The sequence below is a fragment of the Plecotus auritus genome, assembly GCF_963455305.1.
Source record: "Plecotus auritus genome assembly, chromosome: 3".
NCBI lineage: Eukaryota > Metazoa > Chordata > Mammalia > Chiroptera > Vespertilionidae > Plecotus > Plecotus auritus.
The window spans coordinates 223,147,921-223,166,276 of record NC_137772.1 but is presented as its reverse complement, the minus strand read 5'-3'; the positions used below and the strand labels follow the sequence as shown (position 1 = coordinate 223,166,276).

Genomic DNA, 18,356 nt, shown 5'->3' with positions numbered 1-18,356 from the left:
ATATGTCTCAGCCCCACCCCTTTACCCTCCCCCAAGACTCCCCAGGGATGTAGCATCTGCACCGGAATCAGAGGAGTAATCCTGAAAGAGCTTCTGACCAAGACCATCTGACGCTGGTTAGAAAAGTACAGAAAGCAGAACCAACCAGTCCAGAGAGCCTCCTTCTGAACCTCCAGGTGCAGGGCCAGATGAAGACATGTGGCTGCTCTGAGCAGGCTAAGCCTCTGCACCCCTTCAACCCTGACACTTGACAACGCCTGTTTAATGCATACGTACACGTGTGTCTGAGCACCCGGGCAGTGGGTGGAGGAGGCAACCTTTCGAAGCGCCTATCTCCCCTCACTCAGGACGTCCCACTCAGCCGGTCAAAAACCCTGCAATCCTACCCTCCTCAAGAAATACAAACCACCTGCTCTTACTTCAGAGCAACCTCACATTTCCTCTGCCCGGGACCAGCTCCTCCGCATAGAAAAGGGATGACTAGACCAACTGATGATTCTTCAAGGAGAAATACACTCAACTCAGCCTCTAGAGCAGACGCCTACTTGAGCCCATTGTCTATAGAGAGGGATGGTTTGGTCTACTCTTGGCCGAAGGGTAGGCTCACCCGGAAGTGTGGGAAGGAGTCCTGGAGCTGTCCAGCTCTGCCTGTGACTAGGCGAGCACACTGAATTCTGGGGTGAGGTTGTTGGCAAGCTACTGTGTCCATATAGAACAGCCATTTTCTCCCATTGGCTTTACCCATAAAATGGAAGTTTTGATCTTCGTCGGATTTCTGTGTCTACCACCCAAATAGTTTCAAAGTGGGAGATGGTGAGATATGGGACTGGAGCACTTCTCATTGGTCCTCTAATCCCAATCAGGGCTCTCACTTTCTGTCCCAAACAGCTTATGCAGCATTTCCCTCTGATCACACACAGTTCCCGGAGTTCTCCTCAGCAGTGTTCTTTTCACTACATCCCCAGGGCTGCTTGTGCCCCTGATAAACGGACTTCTGCCCAGCTCTGCCAGGAGATGAGCCTCTTGAGAACTTCATTTGCTCTGCGCTTCCTCCACCTCTAAGCCCAGGTCACCTCACAAGCACTGTGACCCTGTGGCAGTTACATGACCTCTCTGATCTACAGTTTTCGATCTCATAGGGTCGGCTTGTGTGAGACCCGTGAGATTACAGATATAGAGGATGTGGGAAACTAAAACGTGCTAACTACTAGTATATCATATTTGCTGGTATTGCTCTTTTAATTCTACTTCCAGTCTCCTACGCGGTGACTTGGGTCTGTCCTTCCATAGGGTACTCCTGGGCCTCTGTTTCATGAGCATTCCCTTCTCCTAAAACAGAATCCCAGTGCTGAAAGAAACCTTAAGGGTCACCTAAGCCAATGAATGCCCTTCCACGCTCTAGTAGAGTTTTTGCTAGGGAAAGCCCCCAGCCTCAAGACACTCCTCTCCATTTCTCCCTCTCTACCATTAGATGTTCTGGCCATGAGAAAGGGCCTCTTCCTGCCTTCCTGTGGCTCCACCCACTGGCCAGAAGAAAAAAAAAACAAAACACAGGACAAACCTACTTCTTTACAGTTCTGGAGGGCACTCAGAGATTTACAGTCCTGTGGCCTTTTATATATATACTAGTGGCCCAGTGCACGGATTTGTGCACATGGAAAGGAAAATAATTAGAAGAAATATTTTAATATTGCTATTTGACTTTCTCGGTAATGGAAGTGTCAGAGCCACCGCTGGTCGGCATCTTTAGGGTGATCTGTGGGGTGATCGAACCCCTGCTCACACCTGCCTTGGCCTGGTGCCACCCGCTTACCTGCTCTACCGATCCCGCTTTTGTCGGGGCCCATCGGGGCCAGCAGCACCTCCACTGCTGCCCACTGCCAGCGCCGCCCCCCGGTGGTCAGCACATGTCATAGCGAGCAGTCAAACTCACATTCGAACTCCCGGTTGAACAATTTGCATAGTAGGCTTTTATTATATAGGACTAGAGGCCCGGTGCACGAAATTCAAATTTGTGCACAGGGGGGTCCCCTCAGCCCAGCCTGCACCCTCTTCAATCCGGGACCCCTCGGGGGATGGCAGTCGGACATCCCTCTCACAATCCGGAACCACTGGCTCCTAACTGCTCACCTGCCTGCCTGCCTAACTGCCCCCCCCCCCTGCCAGCCTGGTCGCCCCTCACTGCCCCCTCTGCCGGCCTGGTCACCCCCAACTGCCCCCCCCCCACCAGCCTGGTTGCCCCCAACTGCCTCCCCCCCCCTGCTGGCCTGGTCACCCCATGCAGCCTGCTGTTCAGTCGTTTGGTCGACCCTCACTAACCCCCCTGCCGGCCTGGTCGCCCCACGCAGCCTGCTATTCAGTCAGCCATCCAGTTGTTTCGATCGTGACAGCCCCTGGCTTTTTATATATTAGGATTATTGATTTCAGAGAGGCCAAGTGGGGATCCATGCTTAAACATAACCTTGCACAATATCATACTTGTGCAGTCATTATCTGGGCATCGAATGGAACCTACTCTAATCAAGGCCCCTCTTCTCTCCTAGGAAGTCTCTGCAACTCTTCTCACTCATTTGCTGGCTGCCCCCACCTCCCTCTTCTTGCCCCATGAGCACCTTGCCATCAGATCAGACCATGTGGATCTGTGACGGTCTGTCTTGGGCAAGTGCCGAAGGGCAAGAAAGGAGAGTTCAAGTCTAATTAAAACAGCATAAATGTCCGGGGCCTTGGTCACCTACAGTGTAACAACTCATATTTGAAAATAACAGACAATAAGCTCCTTGAAAGAATCAAGGGTAGGAAATAGGCCACAAGGCCAGGGACAGGGAATGAATCCATATCAGAGACTGAAATGGTACTGCTGTCTGGATCAATCCCACCTCTGCCGCCCCTGCTGTTGGGGACTTGGGACAAGTCATTTGGTCTTTGTAGCCCAGTTCAAGCACCTTCCCCGGGAAGCCTTCTCTGATAGCCAGCCCTACACTCACCCTACACCAGCCCTATTAGTACATCCTGGGCCCCACAGTGCAGTGCTTTAGTCCAGCAGTGACCGCACTGTGTAATCACCCCTGTCTACAAGGCACCATCCTCCCTCCGACTGTTAAATGCTCAAAGGCAGGCTCCTGACTTATCTCCGTGCCCCCACCGCCCTTCACAGTATGTGATGGCTGGACAAACAATGATCTCCAAGAACCCCCTAGGCTGTAAACCCCTTTTGGGTGGACATCTACTGTTTTTGCTTGTCCAGGCTCTATTTTTCCTTCTTCTTGGAACAGTTTTCTTTTGCAAACGATGCCTCTCTCATGTTCAGTCCACGTGGGTTATGGCGAGCTGACCATAACCTCCAGGAAAGGGCACTGACCCACGCCAGGCCTGTCAGAGCATCCCAGGCCTCAGCCACAGTGATTGGCACTTCACCCAAGCCAGGCTAATGAGACTCAATTCTAGGGAGAGAGAGAAACCTCCTTTCTGCTGGAAGGGTATAAGCCAGGAGCAGCTGCGGTCATCCTGCCCTCCCATGACAATAAAGCCAAGTGACTGACATTGTTCTCATGTCACTGTCTAATGACACTGCCTGAGCCTCTGGGACCCAGCTGTGCCTGAAGCCAGTACTGACCCCTGAACTTCTCAGTTAGGAGCCGATCTGAGTTTCATTTCTAAACTAAAACAGTTTCATAACTAAACCCTACGTGACCAGCTCACTGTAACTTTAAAAGCTCCAGATCAATCCAGGCTTTCAGAGGCAGCCACTCCTTCCTGCTCTTGTCCTGGGTGAACAGGCTCCAGGACCAGGGGCTCACTCAGCAAGGGCCTTACCTGCACCAAGAGGTTCTGCAGTCCGATGACCAGGGACAGCACTTGTGACGTCCCCAGTGGAGCTAGGACAGTGTCCTCAGGGGCTTGCAGGGGCCGGGCTCCTGAGGGCACCAGAGTCACCAGGGCAGAGGAAAAGCTTTGCTGCAGGGCCGTCCGCAGGAAGCGCAAGATAGCAGCTGAAAGCAAGAAGCCCCTTACACGCAGCCCCGCCTTCTTCCCCTCCGCCACCCAGCTCTGCCAGAGGAGGAAAACACTGGAGATGAAAATGGGTGACCACAGGCTGGCCGGGGAAGGGTGCTCCATCTCAGAATCCAGGGGAAGAGCTTTTCTTTTACTGCTACAGGCCCCTGGGCCGCACCTGAGAGCAGCGTGGCCTTTTTCTTTGGGAAGCTGAGGGCCTTCAGTACTTGGTCCAGTTCCACGGACAGTGTCTGGTGAACCTGGCAGGGCAGGGGGAAAGGGGATAACTCCCATATTCTGAGAGCTTGGCCAAAAAATAACCTGCCCCAATATCAGTTCTACCCACGCACACATACCAGCTGCATCCAGAAGGACAGTGGAGGCCACACGGAATCTTGCGGGCCTCACCAGCCCTGGATTCAGGAACGCGAGGAAGGAAATCAAACCTTCCCTGGAGAATCCCGTTTCTCCCAAATCTCCCCCATCCTCAAGGACCTCCTCCACCAGGGGACCTTCCCTGGCCTCATCTATGGTTCAGTCTCCACCTCCGTCCACCATCCAACTAACTTAGATCTGGAGTCAGAAGGCCGGAATCAAAATCCTGGCTCTGTCACTGGCCAGCTGTGTGGATGTGGGCAAGTCATTGCACTTACTTGCCTGCCTTACTTCCTTCATCAATGAAATGGGGACAATGCCACCTACGTTCACTTCCTCCAGAGCTACTGTGAGGAACAGATGAGGGGCAGCACTGCTGAATGTGCTCCTTAACCTCAAGGCAATGACCAAGCGGGGGTTAGGAGGATGGCAGGTTCAAAGCCATGAGCCTGCTCTGCATTCCTCATTCAGAACACGAGCCGCCTGAAGGCAGGAACTACTTCCGTGCTCGGATCTATCACGCTTTGACACAAAGCAGTTCCTCAAAAATGCTTGTTGGCTGGTGGAATCGGCAGGTCCTAGGCAGAAGGTGTGTCTAAAGGTATGGAGAGTCCATACGAACGTCAGATGTTAATAGAGGAAAGTTTGTGAGGGTTATGGGCACTCTTTGTGCTGTCTGCTCAATTTTTCTGCAAATCTAAAACTGTCTTAAAAATTAAGGCTATTGCCCTAGCCAGCTTGGCTCAGTGGATAGAGCATCAGCCTGCGGACTGAAGGGTCTGAGGTTCGATTCCGGCCAACGGCACATGCCTGGGTTACGGGCTCGATCCCCAGTGGGGGGTGTGCAGGAGGCAGTCAATCAATGATTCTCTCTCATCATTGATGTTTCTATCTCTCTCTCCTTCTCCCTTATTCTCTGAAATCAATAAAGAAATATATTTTTTTTTAAATTAAGGCTATTAAAAACCAATCAAAAACAAACAAAGGTCTGCAGATATGAAAGAGCACAGTTGACTAAGAACGGAAAAAAACACTTGGTAAGAGACCAGGGCAGGAGGTAGAAGGCAGAAGGTAAGGCAGCAGAGGGGCGACGTAAGAGGGGTCTCAGCAGCCACGTGCAGAACCAAAAGCCACAGGAGTGTAGGCAGAGGGGACGTGTGGACAGACTGCGGCTGTGCAGACAGATGTGGAGGAGGGGAGAGGCTGGGGGCGCGGAGATGATGAATAGGCCATGTTAGCGGTGAGGATGAACCATCAGGCCTAGGCTCTCGGGCAGTGGGGAGGATCAGAGCGAAGGTATTAGGTAGTTGTCTAGGTGTGAGCTGAAGGCCAGGGCAGAGCCAAGGACAGGCTTCCAGCCAGCAGGTGACTGCAGGCATACGGGGAGGTCCAAGAGCTTCACACAGCAAAGCAGGAAAGGTTCCTGCACACTGCCCATCTGCTGTAGCATAGATCCACCACAGATTGCTGCCGCCCTAGAGGCCAAACTTTATTTATTTATTTAAAAATATATTTTAATATTTTATTGATTTTTCAGAGAGAGGGAGGGAGAGGGATAGAGAGTTAGAAACATCGATGAGAGAGAAACATCGATCAGCTGCCTCCTGCACACCCCCTACTGGGGATGTACTAGCAACCAAAGTACATGCCCTTGACTGGAATCGAATCTGGGGCCTTTCAGTCCACAGACTGACGCTCTATCCACTGAGCCAAACCAGTTAGGGCTAGAGGCCAAACTTTAAAAGTGATTTCACTTCTACACTACTGAGTGTGTGCCTGGCACTAGATGGGCACAGGGCTGGGCACAGTGTGAGGATACCTCGAAGACTAGGAGATGGTTTCTGTGCACAGGTAACTGGCTAGGTGTGAGGTGCAGCCAGCACCCGCTTTAAGGAGGAGACACCCGAGCCGAAACCGGTTTGGCTCAGTGGATAGAGCGTCGGCCTGCAGAGTGAAGGGTCCCAGGTTCGATTCCGGTCAAGGGCATGTACCTTGGTTGCGGGCACATCCCTAGTAGGGGTTGTGCAGGAGGCAGCTGATTGATGTTTCTCTCTCATCGATGTTTCTAACTCTCTATCCCTCTCCCTTCCTCTCTGTAAAAAATCAATAAAATATATTTTTAAAAAAAAGGAGGAGACACCCGAATGCACAGCAGCCCACAAAGGAGCTCTGCCAGGCCCTGGGATGACAAGTCGTGCAGGCGGAGGGCTGAGAGGAAAGGAGGGGCTTTGTGGGCATGTCCACTCTCCCTGGTTCCCTGCATCACCTTCTCGGACCATCACAATGACAGCTTGCCACCCAGCACTGAAGGTCCCAGGTGGGCTTCTGCCTTCCTATCCAGCCTGAGAGTCCACGCCGTGCGTTCTAGCCACAGAATCCCTCACCACTCTCCAGGTATGCACACCCTGTCCTACATTTGTGCAGCTTCATGCCTTGGCCCATATGGTTCTCTTTACCCGGAATGACTTTCCCCACTATCTTTACCTACAAATACATGTTCCCCAAGGTGGGGGGAGGGGGGCGTGCTGTATTCATTCATTATTCCTCTGTGTCTAGAATACAGCCTGGCATGTAGGTGATCCAGGTGTGCTAAATGGATTAATATAAACTTCCTGACAACAACTCTGGGTGTATTTCCCCCCGTTTTGTAGGCAAGAAAACGGAAGCTCAGAAAGTTAAATATCTTGCTGAGGTTACACAGCTGATAAGCCATCGATCTGGGACCAGACCTCAGGATCTTTATGCCACGCAGCAGGTGACTGCAGAGACTAACCTGGAGACTGCCATCGTGCTGCTGGGCAGAAAAGGAGGCAGTGAGCAGCCAGGCAGAGCACAGCAGCGTGGTCCTGGGCGAGCCCTCCTGGGCCCAGGTGAGTGCCAGCGTCTTCTCCAGGAGCTTGATCAAAGCTGTGCTGCTCAGGAGCACTGCGGCAGCTGCGGAGGGTCCACAAGGCAGGGCCGCACGCGTGAGTCACGCAGGAGCCCCAGCTCAGCGCCACAGGATGCTTAGTTAGCACCCAAAGGGGGCTTCACGCACACAGTGAATGGACCCAGGGATCAGTTGGAGCTCCTAAGGGTCCCAGCTTCATTCCAGAACCACAGGTTATCAGAAGCAGAAAGGACCTATGACCATCTGGTCCAGCCACATCCCCATTTATTTTCTTAAGATGGAAAAACCGAGGGCAGCAAGGGCCACAGACACTGCCCGGCACCCCTCCTCTTCACTCTCACAGCCTGGGCCCCAGCACCTCTTTTCCGACTGCCCAGGGTGGTCTGATGAAGGCTCCAATACAGGAAGTTGAAGGAAGGCTGCAGGATGTCCGTGTCCGTGGGGCTGCACTTCCCACACAGCTTGCTCACTGCAAAGGAGGAGAGTCCCCAGGCACCCAGCGCGCAGCACTCCGGCGTTAATGCACATCAGCACTCACACTTCTCACAGGGAATGGCCCTCAACTGACGATTTCAGTCTTGGGGACCAAACCCAAACCAAGTACCCTCGGTATTACAGCCAATGAAGGAAACACAGTGAGAAGCCCGAAGGCATCATCACACCCTCCCTCTGAACAAACACTGGGAAAACGGCCCACAGCTGCACCCTGGAGCAGACAGCACTAGTTTAGGGGGTCAAGGGGCATCCTATAACAGCTCATACCAGCACAGGCTCCAGGTGGGAGGGTGGGCAGAGGTCATCCAGGCCAACCTGCTACCCTCAACAGGAAGAAGATCCAGCCTCTGAATTCTCCCAGCAATGGGGCACTAACCACCTCCCCAGGGGAGCTCTGTAACCATCCATGTGCAATGCCCTGACCTTGCCATATTCTCTCTCTCACATCACCCCCATCTGACTAACTCCTTAATTCCTATTCAGCAATCAAGATTCGGCTCAAAGTTCACCTCCCCCATAAAGCCTTCCTTAACCTCTCGAGGCAAGATGAGATGCCTCTCAGTGCTCCCCCAGCCCTCATCAGAGCAGTTACTACACTGTAAAACAGACGTCTATAGGACACATCCTTCCCTCCGGGGAATTGCCACTCCTTGCTCCCTTGCCCCCATGACCCCAATATAAAACCTGCTGTGGGCCAAGCACTGTGTGGATTATATACCTACAGTTGTTCCTTATCTTAACCCTAAATCAGGTCGTACTATTATTTTACCTGTGAGGAACATAAGGCTCCCAGAGGCGAGGTGATTGTCTGAGGTCATATAGCGAGTGATTAACCTAAGAACAAGCCCAGGCCTTCCCAACTCTACTGCTTGTGCTTATCACATAATCCTATCTAATAAAAGAGTAATATGCAAATCACTCCAACTGGAGACTGCCTGCCTGCCTTCTGGTCAAAGATGGCTGCCCCCATGTGGACACAAGATGGCTGCCACAAGAGTGCCAGCAGGGGAGGGCAGCTGGGAGGGACCAGGCCTGCAAGGGAGGGCAGTTGTGGGCGATCAGGCCAGCAGGGGAGGGCAGTTGGGAGGGACCAGGCCTGCAAGGGAGGGCTGTTGGGGGCGATCAAGCCTGCAGGGGAGGGCAGTTAGGGGTGACCAGGCCTTCAGGGGAGGGAAATTGGGGGCTACCGGGCCTGCAGGGAAGGACAGTTGGGGGGGACCCAGGACTGCAGGGGAGAGCAGTTGGGGGGGACCAGGCCTGCAGGGGAGGGCAGTTAGGGGTGACCAGGCCTGCAGGGGAGGGCAGTTAGGGGTGATCAGGCCTGCAGGGGAGGGCAGTTAGGGGCAAACAGGCTGGCAGGGGAGTGGTTAGGAGGTGATCAGGCTGAAGCGGTTAGGGGCAATCAGGAAGGCAGGCAGGCGAGCAGTTGGGAGCCAGCAGTCCTGGATTGTGAGAGGGATGTCCCAGATTGGAGAGGGTGCAGGCTGGGCTGAGGGACACACCCCCCGTGCACAAATTTCATGCACCGGGCCTCTAGTTTTATATAAACATTTATTTTGGGGAGTGTCTCCCAAACACTCATAGGGAATGAACAGAGAAAGATCTGAAAGGCCCCTTAGCAAGAAGCCCACAGGGATGAAAGGAGGGAAGAAAGGAGCACCCTGGCACACCCAGCCCGGCCTTCAAGCTGGCACCTTGGTGAAGAAGCTTCATGGCCATGCTGTCCAGTTCTTGTTCTGACTCGTTCCTTAGCTGCAGCACCGAGAGGAGGCTCAGCAGCAACGGCAGGTTCCCCAAGGCTGTGAAGAACAAGAAGGGCTGGTCAGGGGTCTGATGCTCAGATCACCTCAAGGTCAGACAGATACCCATGGGGCTGTAAAAGGTTTGTTGGGTTTTATTCCTACTTCCTGCCTTCTTCCTTCTTCACTGGGCACAGGGGCAACTGACATACTGAGGGCCAACCATGTGTTGGATGCCAGAAATTCACTATTTCACTTAAAACCACGTGAAACGGGGATTTTTATTCCTATTTTGCAGTAAAGAAAATTGAGGCCGCCCTGACCAGTTTGGCTCAGTGGATAGAGCGTCGGCCTGCGAACTCAAGGGTCCCAGGTTCGATTCCGGTCAAGGGCATGTACTTTGGTTGCAGGCACATCCTCAGTAGGGGGTGTACAGGAGGCAGCTGATCGATATTTCTCTCTCATCGATGTTTCTAACTCTCTATCCCTCTCCCTTCCATTCTTTGAAAAATCAATAAAATATATTTAAAAAAAAAAAAAGAAAAAAAAAGAAAATTGAGGCCTAGAGAGGCTGAGTGACTTCTTCAAGGTCCCACAGCTAATAAATGGCAGGGTCAGGATTTAAACCCAAATCTGAACCCAATGCCCACAGTTTTCCCACTACCTGTTTCCACAGAATCTCATGGCTCTTAAACATGTTGCCGGTTAGATGGGGCTCATCCTTCCCTGCAAAGGAAGGACTCAGCTCCTCCAGACACCCTTAAATCTATTTCTACCCCACCCCCACCCCAAATCAGGACTGGACCAAGTGCAAATGTCACAGCTCTCCTCCAATTTCCAAGCACTAAATTGCTTGGAAATTTAATTTAAAAATTCAACTTCCTAAAAATAGGAAAAGACAAACCAATCTCAGCCTTTGCAGTGTCTTCATACTGTACCGAACATCAAGCTTCCTTGGCTTCAGGGAGTCCCATTCCAGATTTGGAAACTATCCTGGATCTCCCTGGAAGTTTCTAATACACCACTGATCCTCCCCCTCCCCGGCTCCTGCTGGCTGCTGCTGCCTCCCTGGCCTCCCCCACATCTCCAGCTTTCTTTTCACCAACTGGAGGCTGCCATTCTTGTGACAAACAGCTCTCAGCACATGCCGTGCAGGGTGGGGACATGCACCCACTCATTAAACACACCCACCCATGCTAAACACACAGTCATTAAACATAAACACACACACACACACACACACACACACACACACACACACACTCCAAACCAAACATGCTGAGCACCTGCCCCCCTCCAGTGAGAGGGAGGAGGTGAAGTTTAGTTTGATGCCATTCTCGCCTGACTTATCTTTTGCAGAGAAAACTGATTCTCTCTCCTGGAGCAGACCTCTTCAGGGCAGAGAGGCCCATGTCTTACTGACCTTTCAGGTCAAAACGTGCCCCCAGCTCTGCAGACTGACCTTCTAATGGGGAGTCCCCATACTCCACCAGCAGATGCTGTAGGATCAGCAGGAAGTGACCTCGGATGAGACCACCCACGTGGACATCCTCATTCCTTCTCAAAAAGGTCCTCAGGACTATCAGTACCTTGCGGGCTATATCCACGGGGCTGGAGGAGATGAGATCCTGAGCAGGAAAGAAGAAGGTCAGAGCTCAAAGGGCATCCTGGTTAGAGACCGGTAGACAGTCGAGAAGAGAGGGGCTGGCAAGGGGCTCGGGATGATGGTCCCACAGAACCTGGGGAAAGAAGTGCTCACCTAGTCAGCACCCATTATGTACCAGCCTGACATCCTATAGGTCCATTCTAAGCAGAGGACACAGAGGCTTAGAGAGACTGCATGTTGTAGATGAAAAAGGGGCCACATACGAAATCTGACACGCTCAGGGAAGGCCAGCATGGCAGGCCCTACAAACTCAGATCCAAGGTAACCACATAGGATGGTCTGAACTTAAAAATTCCTAACTAAAAGCAAGTCCTGGTGGGTAGTCACATCCTAGGCCTGTAGCTTCCTTGACAAAGGTCATTCTTTACCTTAAAAGTGAGCCTCTCTATTGTCTTTTTACAACTAAAATAGCATACCTTTGAAATGTCAGAGTAATCTCCTTTTCCAGATCCCTCAGGGCACACATGCCATCTCTATGTGCTATAACTGTTAACTATCTCATACCCAACAACGGAAAAGAAGTATTTCTCTCTCCGTTTCACTTTTTATCCAATCCCAGAGATTCCCCCTACACCCCCAACCCCCACCCCCATTTGTTTTCTCCCACCCCTCTAATCCACCACCAATGGATTTCATGTAACCTTCCTATGGCTTCTCTGACTCTAATGTATAAGATAAGCTGCAGGACATATTAGGCCCTAATTGAGTGGTTGCTGTTGAGATGAGAGCTGTTTCTCTGGCAGCTGTGGAGGTTTGTGAAGAGCCAAAGCCGGACACTGTGCCACCCAGTGATCAGCACATCTGACCGGCACATCACCGTTCCCCGGAGCACTTTCTCAGCGCATGGAGATTTTGCTAATTGTCATCAGTTTGGCTCAATAAACTCATAAAAACTCTCTACAGGTTTGGATATTTCCTACATGGACAATGGTAGGTCGAAGGTCACATAAACCAGTATGTGGCACAGCTAAGATTTGAAGGCGTTGACGCCCAACTCCAAGCCCAAAGCTCTTTCTACTTTCTAGGATGCCTCTCTCATGCAAATGGAAGCATCCGGGTCAAGAAAAGGTTATTTCAGGACAGCAGACCGGAGTGTGCCTTAAGGGAAAAGAGGAGAGGGGAGAGAGGTGCCACTTGATGGGTTAGGGCAGACTCAGAGGACCAGGTGGGGCCTTTTCTCTGCCATGTCAGTCTGGCTATTTCTGCTCTAAGCTGTGAAAGCCTTGGGTTCAGAAGGTGGGAAAGGACATTGCCGTTTATTCAGTTTATTCGCTTTCACGGTTATTTTAACAAGTGTATGTTAAAGGCACAGCCAGTCAGAAGCTGACAGGCTAACTTGCGTCAGTTAGGGCTGCGTGCTATGAACCCAAGGCCACACACAGACTCCCTGTCCAGGAAGATCAGCTCCTGACGCGCAGAGACAATGACTACCGGGCTCCAGACCAAACAGCTCCGAGGGTGCTGATCACCGGGTGGCACAGTGTCCGGCCTTGGCTCTTCACAAACCTCCACAGCTGCCAGAGAAACAACTATAATCCCAATAGCAGCCACTCAATTAGGGCCTAAACATGTCAGGCACTGTGCTGTATTTAAATAGCAGCCGAATGTTTGTTTATCTGTCTTCATAGTAACTCTTCCAGGTAGGGGTCACCCCAATTTTCCAAATGAGGAAACTGAGGCAAAGTAGTCTGCCTAGCAAGACAGCAGTGTCATGGTCACTACGAGCTGATGAAGGGCAGGATGAGATAAGCTTCATCTTTGTCACCTGGTAGGGTTGAGAGACCCTCTCTGGAAGGAGAGGATCACAGAATGGGAAGGCTGCAGGGAATCTCAGTTCATTTCCATCAACCCTTGTACTTCACAGAATATGAGGCTGAAGCCCAGAGGGGGGGTGATTTTCCCAAGGGCACAGGGCCCAAGGCCAAACCAGTTTCCAGGTCCTCCTCCACCAACTGCAAGTGTCTGCCTGATTGCCAGATCTGGTCCCTCAGAAACCTGAGTGAGTACATTTTAAAGGCCCAAAAGAAAGGGGGCTACTCAGCCTTTGGTGGCCAGGGGAATGTGTGCGCCCCACACACGGGTCGGGGGGAAGGCTCTGGGCAGAACACAGCCCACTCTGTAATCTCTCCTGCTCAGAGCTGTCAAGAACTCTCTGGGACTGGACCAGCCAGGGTGCCATGGCCAAGCAGGGAACAAACAGAGTTTCTGTGACGTCATTGTTTTTTCACATCTAAACCACCTACACGAAAGACCACCCATTGATAAGAGTGGCAATTAACAGCTTTGTTTTCAGTTGTTAATTACCCGTATCGAAAACAGAAATTGGTACCAACACGTATTTTTAGACTCTTTTCCCCTCCTGCGGCTAGAAGTTGGGGGCAAATGGTAGGAATTATATATATAACAGACAACAAAGTTGTTCCTCACTGTTTTGTTGTTTTACCACTGGTGTCAAATCTCTGAGTTAGTGCAAAACTAACTTTAGGCTCCGATCATGGTCATGACCTTCATCAGCGATAGGACCTTGGGCAATTCAATAAGCTTCTCTGAGATTCACATTCCCTGTGGTTCAGTCTGGATCCAGGTGGAGGACATCCAGAGTAACCAGGACTAAGCCTAGAGGGGCTTCGACTCTCCAGCCACTCCCACAGCCAGGGTACTGTGTGCAGCATACCATCTCACTTATCCTCCCGTTATCTCCATCTTACACGTAGAGAAAACCGAAGTTCAGAGAAGCCTTCATCTTTATAAGTCTCTACAAGGTGACAGAGGTGAAACAAGCATTTGTGATTTCCTCGAGGGCAAGGACTGGCCAACCATAACTGAGTTAGTTATCTTTGTATCCGAATGCCTGGTGCCTAGTAAATACCAAACAGACGTATGATAAATGAGAAAGCGAATGACTGAATTCAAGGCCTCTGAAAACCTGCTCCAACCTCATCTCCTTGACACATCTTACAAGCTCAAGAACCACCCCAAACTACTCACTGTCCCTGAATTACAAGAAACACTTCCGCGTTGCTGTACTGGCCTGGCAACCCTTTCACTCGTCCAGTTCTTTGAGGATCAGCTTTTATGTCACCTTTGTGCCCTTCCTGCCACCCAAGTACTCCGCCTGGCCTTTACTGCCACGCTGTTAGTACAGTTGTTAGTGGTTATTGCCTCTGATTCCCTCATCAGCCTGTGGGAAAATAATGTAAACAAAGCCACTTAAAATGGAGTGGGAAGAGCATTGGCCCAAGGACTGAAGGGTCCCGGTTCGATTCCAGGCAAGGGCATGTACCTGGGTTGCAGGCTCAGTCCCCCAGCCAGTCCTGCTCGGGAGGCAACCAGTAACATGTCTTTCTCACATCGATGTTTTGCTCTCTCTCTCTGTCTCCCCCCCTCCCTTCCACTCTCTCTAAAAAACAACGGAAATCTATCCTCGGGTGAGGATTAACAACAACAAGAAATGGAGTGGGAGCTGCCATCCCAGAACTGCCTTGCAATTCTTACTCCTCAAACCTTTGGAACGTTAAAACAGGACAAAACAGCCTTTGCACTGAGCCTAAAGCAACACTGTGTTCCAAACAAGGTTGCAAAGATAACAGGAAAGCAGACCTTAAGACTAGAACTGAAAATTAAAGGCATTCTTTAGAATCAGCATCATCCATGTTGGCTTATTGGCACCTTGAGAAAATCCTTTCTTAGCTTATTAACACCCATAAAAATTCCTTCCTTCCACTCAAGTAATTGTTCCCCTTCCCTTTCTCACTAATTGGCCTTCACTTCCTAATTGGAACACTATTTGGGTTTCTGCCTGAATCAGTGCTTCCTGATTGGATCTTAATACATTCTTGTTGCCTTTCACCCTGGCCTTTTATTTTTAGGTTAACAATCCACAGCGCTCAAACCAACAGCTCTTTCATTAGATGGAATACTGAATCAAGGTTGATTTCTCTCTTGTTCTGAGTTAGCTCAGTTCACTGAAAAGAATATTAGACACAGAGTCCAAATCTGGGTTTTAATGACAACTCCTGTGACCTTGAGCAAATCTCTCTCAACCTATTTCTTCATCCTTTGAAAAGAAAAAAAAAGATACCATCATTAGTATGTCTCTCAGAAGATCCAAATTCTCCACCCACCCCCTTTTTTGAGAGACTTGGATCTGTCCAAACCCCGAATTCAATGGGTCAGCAAATAAAGTACCTACTATGCGCGAAGAACACTTTATCTGATGAAGAAAATCCAATATCTTAGCTCTGTTCATTGCTACTCTCCCTGGTGTCCCATCATGCCTTCCTCCCTTATGCACTAATGCTTTATTTTTAACCCATTCCTTCTCCGGTTTTCTCTCTCCAAGAAAGCCAAAGCATGATTGTGGTCCTTATCAAGCCAACACATGTGCGACTTCACAAGATGAAAGTCTGAGTGGGAAGTGTGTGCCCCGTGTAAATGCTGACAGAGATCGGTACCTAAGGATGTGTGATATATAACATGCAAGTTTTATTTTCACCACGTCACTCCAATAAAGTCAGGGAATGGTGTTTGTTGAAAAGAACATCAAAGGCATCTCATTGTCTCTGATAGGCTGTGCCATTCTTCCTGGACTAAGGAGGCGCCAAGCAGGTGAACTAGCATTGAAGACAGTAGCTCTAAACCAAGTGTCTTCTATGCTGGTGTGCTGCCACCAGTTTAGGGCCTGTCACTAGTAATTGCTCATTAAATACAAAGTATCAAATGTACAAATAATTTATTTTATTTTATTTATGTTAATCCTCACCCAAGGATATTCTTTCCATTTTTAAATATGTGTTTATTGATTTATTTATTTTTTTAGAGAGAGAGGAAGGGAGAGGGATAGAGAGTAAAAACACCGATGAAAGAGAAACATCATCAGTTGGCTGCCTCCTGCACGCCCCCAATAGGAGATCGAGCCTGCAACCTGGGCATGTGCCCTGACCAGGAATCGAACCAGTGGCCTCTGGGTTCCTAGGTTGATGCTCAACTATGAGCTACACCAGCCAGTCTCCATTGCTTTTTGAAGAAAGTGGAAGGGAGGGAGAGGGGAGAGGGGAAGACGGAGGGAGGGGTGGAGAAACATCAATGTGAGAGAGACACATTGATTGGTTGCCTCCCGCATGTGCTCTGACTGGGGCCGGGGGATCAAGCCTGCAAACCAGGTACTCACCCTTAACTGCGAATCGAACCCATGACCCTTTGGTGCTCAGGCCAATGCTCTAACCACTTAGCATAGTGGCGAGGGCATACAAATAATTTTTAAGTATGTAAATTATAACAGTTATCTGTATATCACTCTCATTAATTTGTTTTCAATGTGCTTTCTTGAATGAAAGAACAAAAGGTGAAGTTAAAGTCGGTGTTTTACAAACTGCAGACAACAGGCAACCTACTTATCTGATATACCTGACGGGAATTATAGGGTGGTCTTACTTCATAAAAAAGCACTGAGCTTTCTGACTCATCTGGGTATGCCCAGGGAAGTGTATTGCACGTGTACCGTTATCACGTTTGGTCATGGCAGGAAAAAGGCACAGTCCCTCTGCAATCAGACATCTCCATCTACGTGGTCCAGGGGTCTCCTCTGATTCTAAGCCCTTCTTAACAGAATCTGCTTTAGAGAAGACAGGGAGGTGAGAGGGAATGGTGGCTGAGCTCAGCATCTCATAGTTATATCCCCTGGCGGGTAGAGGGGTACCCATCTCTCACTGAGCAGACTGCCATCAGACTCAGGACAGGGTACAGACTCACAGGAACCAGGCACCTGCCAGCCAAAAGGACTTCCTACTCACATGGGAACAGCATTAAGTCCAGAGGTGGGCAGAAGCAGGTGCTGGTACCTCCTGACCTCAGAAAACCAGCCGAGAGAGAGAGAGAGAGAGAGAGAGAGAGAGAGAGAGAGAGAGAGAGAGAGAGAGAAGAGGGCGCCCACTATCTCTGAATGCAGAAATGAGCAAGTGGTTACCTACTAGCAAAATAAGCAGGATGCTGGGGCTACTTCTGAGTACGTGGAACAAGGCTGCTAAGCTGGCAGGAAGGGTGGGCTGCCCAGCAGAGGGCACATCCTCCAGCTCCTCACAGCTGCTCTCTTCCCAGGAGAACCAAAGTTCCAGGACACGATGCCCAAACCTACTCATCAGCTCTGGATACAACAGGAAGAACCTGAGCAGCAGGGGGTGGTGGGTGTAGATGAGGTGCAAGTCCGTGATGCCCTCTAGAAACTTTCTGAGGGCGCTGACCACAGCCTGCGAGCAAAGAAAGAAAGAGGCTAAATACACCTTGCAGAAGACTCAAGAGACCCTCACAAACATAGCCAAGGCGTGCCTGGGGAGAATGCACTGGCGCCTCAGTACTCCAGGACACCGTCACCGACTCACCCAGCGCCTCCTGGGAGAAGAAACTCCGCTGTGCTCACCTATGACAGTGATTCTCGGGGGTGATTTTGCTCCCCAGGGGACATTCAGAAATGTTTAGACATTTTTGATGGTCTTGATTGGGGGAGTGCTACTGACATCTAGTGGGAGAGAGCCGGGATACCACTAAATATCCTATAAGACACAAGGGCAGCCTCCCACAGGGAAGAATTATACGATGTGGAATGTCAGTAGTGCCAAGGCTGAGAAAGCCAGCTCTATACATATACTTACCACAGTGTGTCGTAACTGTCAGCATATGTGTCTACCTCTCACAATAGACTTGAGCTGCTTGAGGGCAGGGACTGTGGCAGATTAATCTATGAACACCTGGTATAGGGCCTGGCACAGACGCAGCAAAAGATGTGTTCAACCATTTATTAACTCTCAACATCCTCTCTTCCCATTGCACATCTAACAAGGTTCATATTCCTTAATATGACATTCTAAGAGTTTTATCGTTCATATTTGTGGCCCTTTCACTTAGCCCTTTGATCCATTTTTTTAGTTAATTTTTGTGTATAGTATGAGGTATGGGTCCAAATTCATTCTTTTGGGGTTATTTTTTAAATATATTTTTATTGATTTCAGAGAGGAAGGGAGAGGGAGATAGAGACAGAAGCATCAAAAATGAGAGAGAATCATTGATTGGCTGCCTCCTGCACGCTCCCTACTGGGCATCAAGCCCACAACCCTGGCATGTGCCCTTGACTGGAATTGAACACAGAACCCTTGAGTCCACAGTCCGACACTATCCACTGAGCCAAACCGGCTAGGGCCCAACT

At 50.2% G+C, this 18,356-nt stretch overlaps 1 protein-coding gene across 1 annotated transcript in view; it reads right to left on the bottom strand.

The window, feature by feature from the left end:
• The window catches only part of MEI1 (meiotic double-stranded break formation protein 1), a gene marked incomplete at its 5' end in the record, with an annotated part of 58,713 nt that overhangs the window by 8,230 nt on the left and 32,127 nt on the right, over positions 1-18,356 (bottom strand). Inside the window, 7 exons of the mRNA XM_080660269.1 lie at positions 3,814-3,989; positions 4,172-4,253; positions 7,142-7,302; positions 7,617-7,727; positions 9,448-9,552; positions 10,955-11,120; positions 17,128-17,403. Of these exons, the coding sequence (XP_080516395.1) occupies positions 3,814-3,989; positions 4,172-4,253; positions 7,142-7,302; positions 7,617-7,727; positions 9,448-9,552; positions 10,955-11,120; positions 17,128-17,403 (1,077 nt within the window). The remainder of the gene's footprint in view (positions 1-3,813; positions 3,990-4,171; positions 4,254-7,141; positions 7,303-7,616; positions 7,728-9,447; positions 9,553-10,954; positions 11,121-17,127; positions 17,404-18,356) is intronic.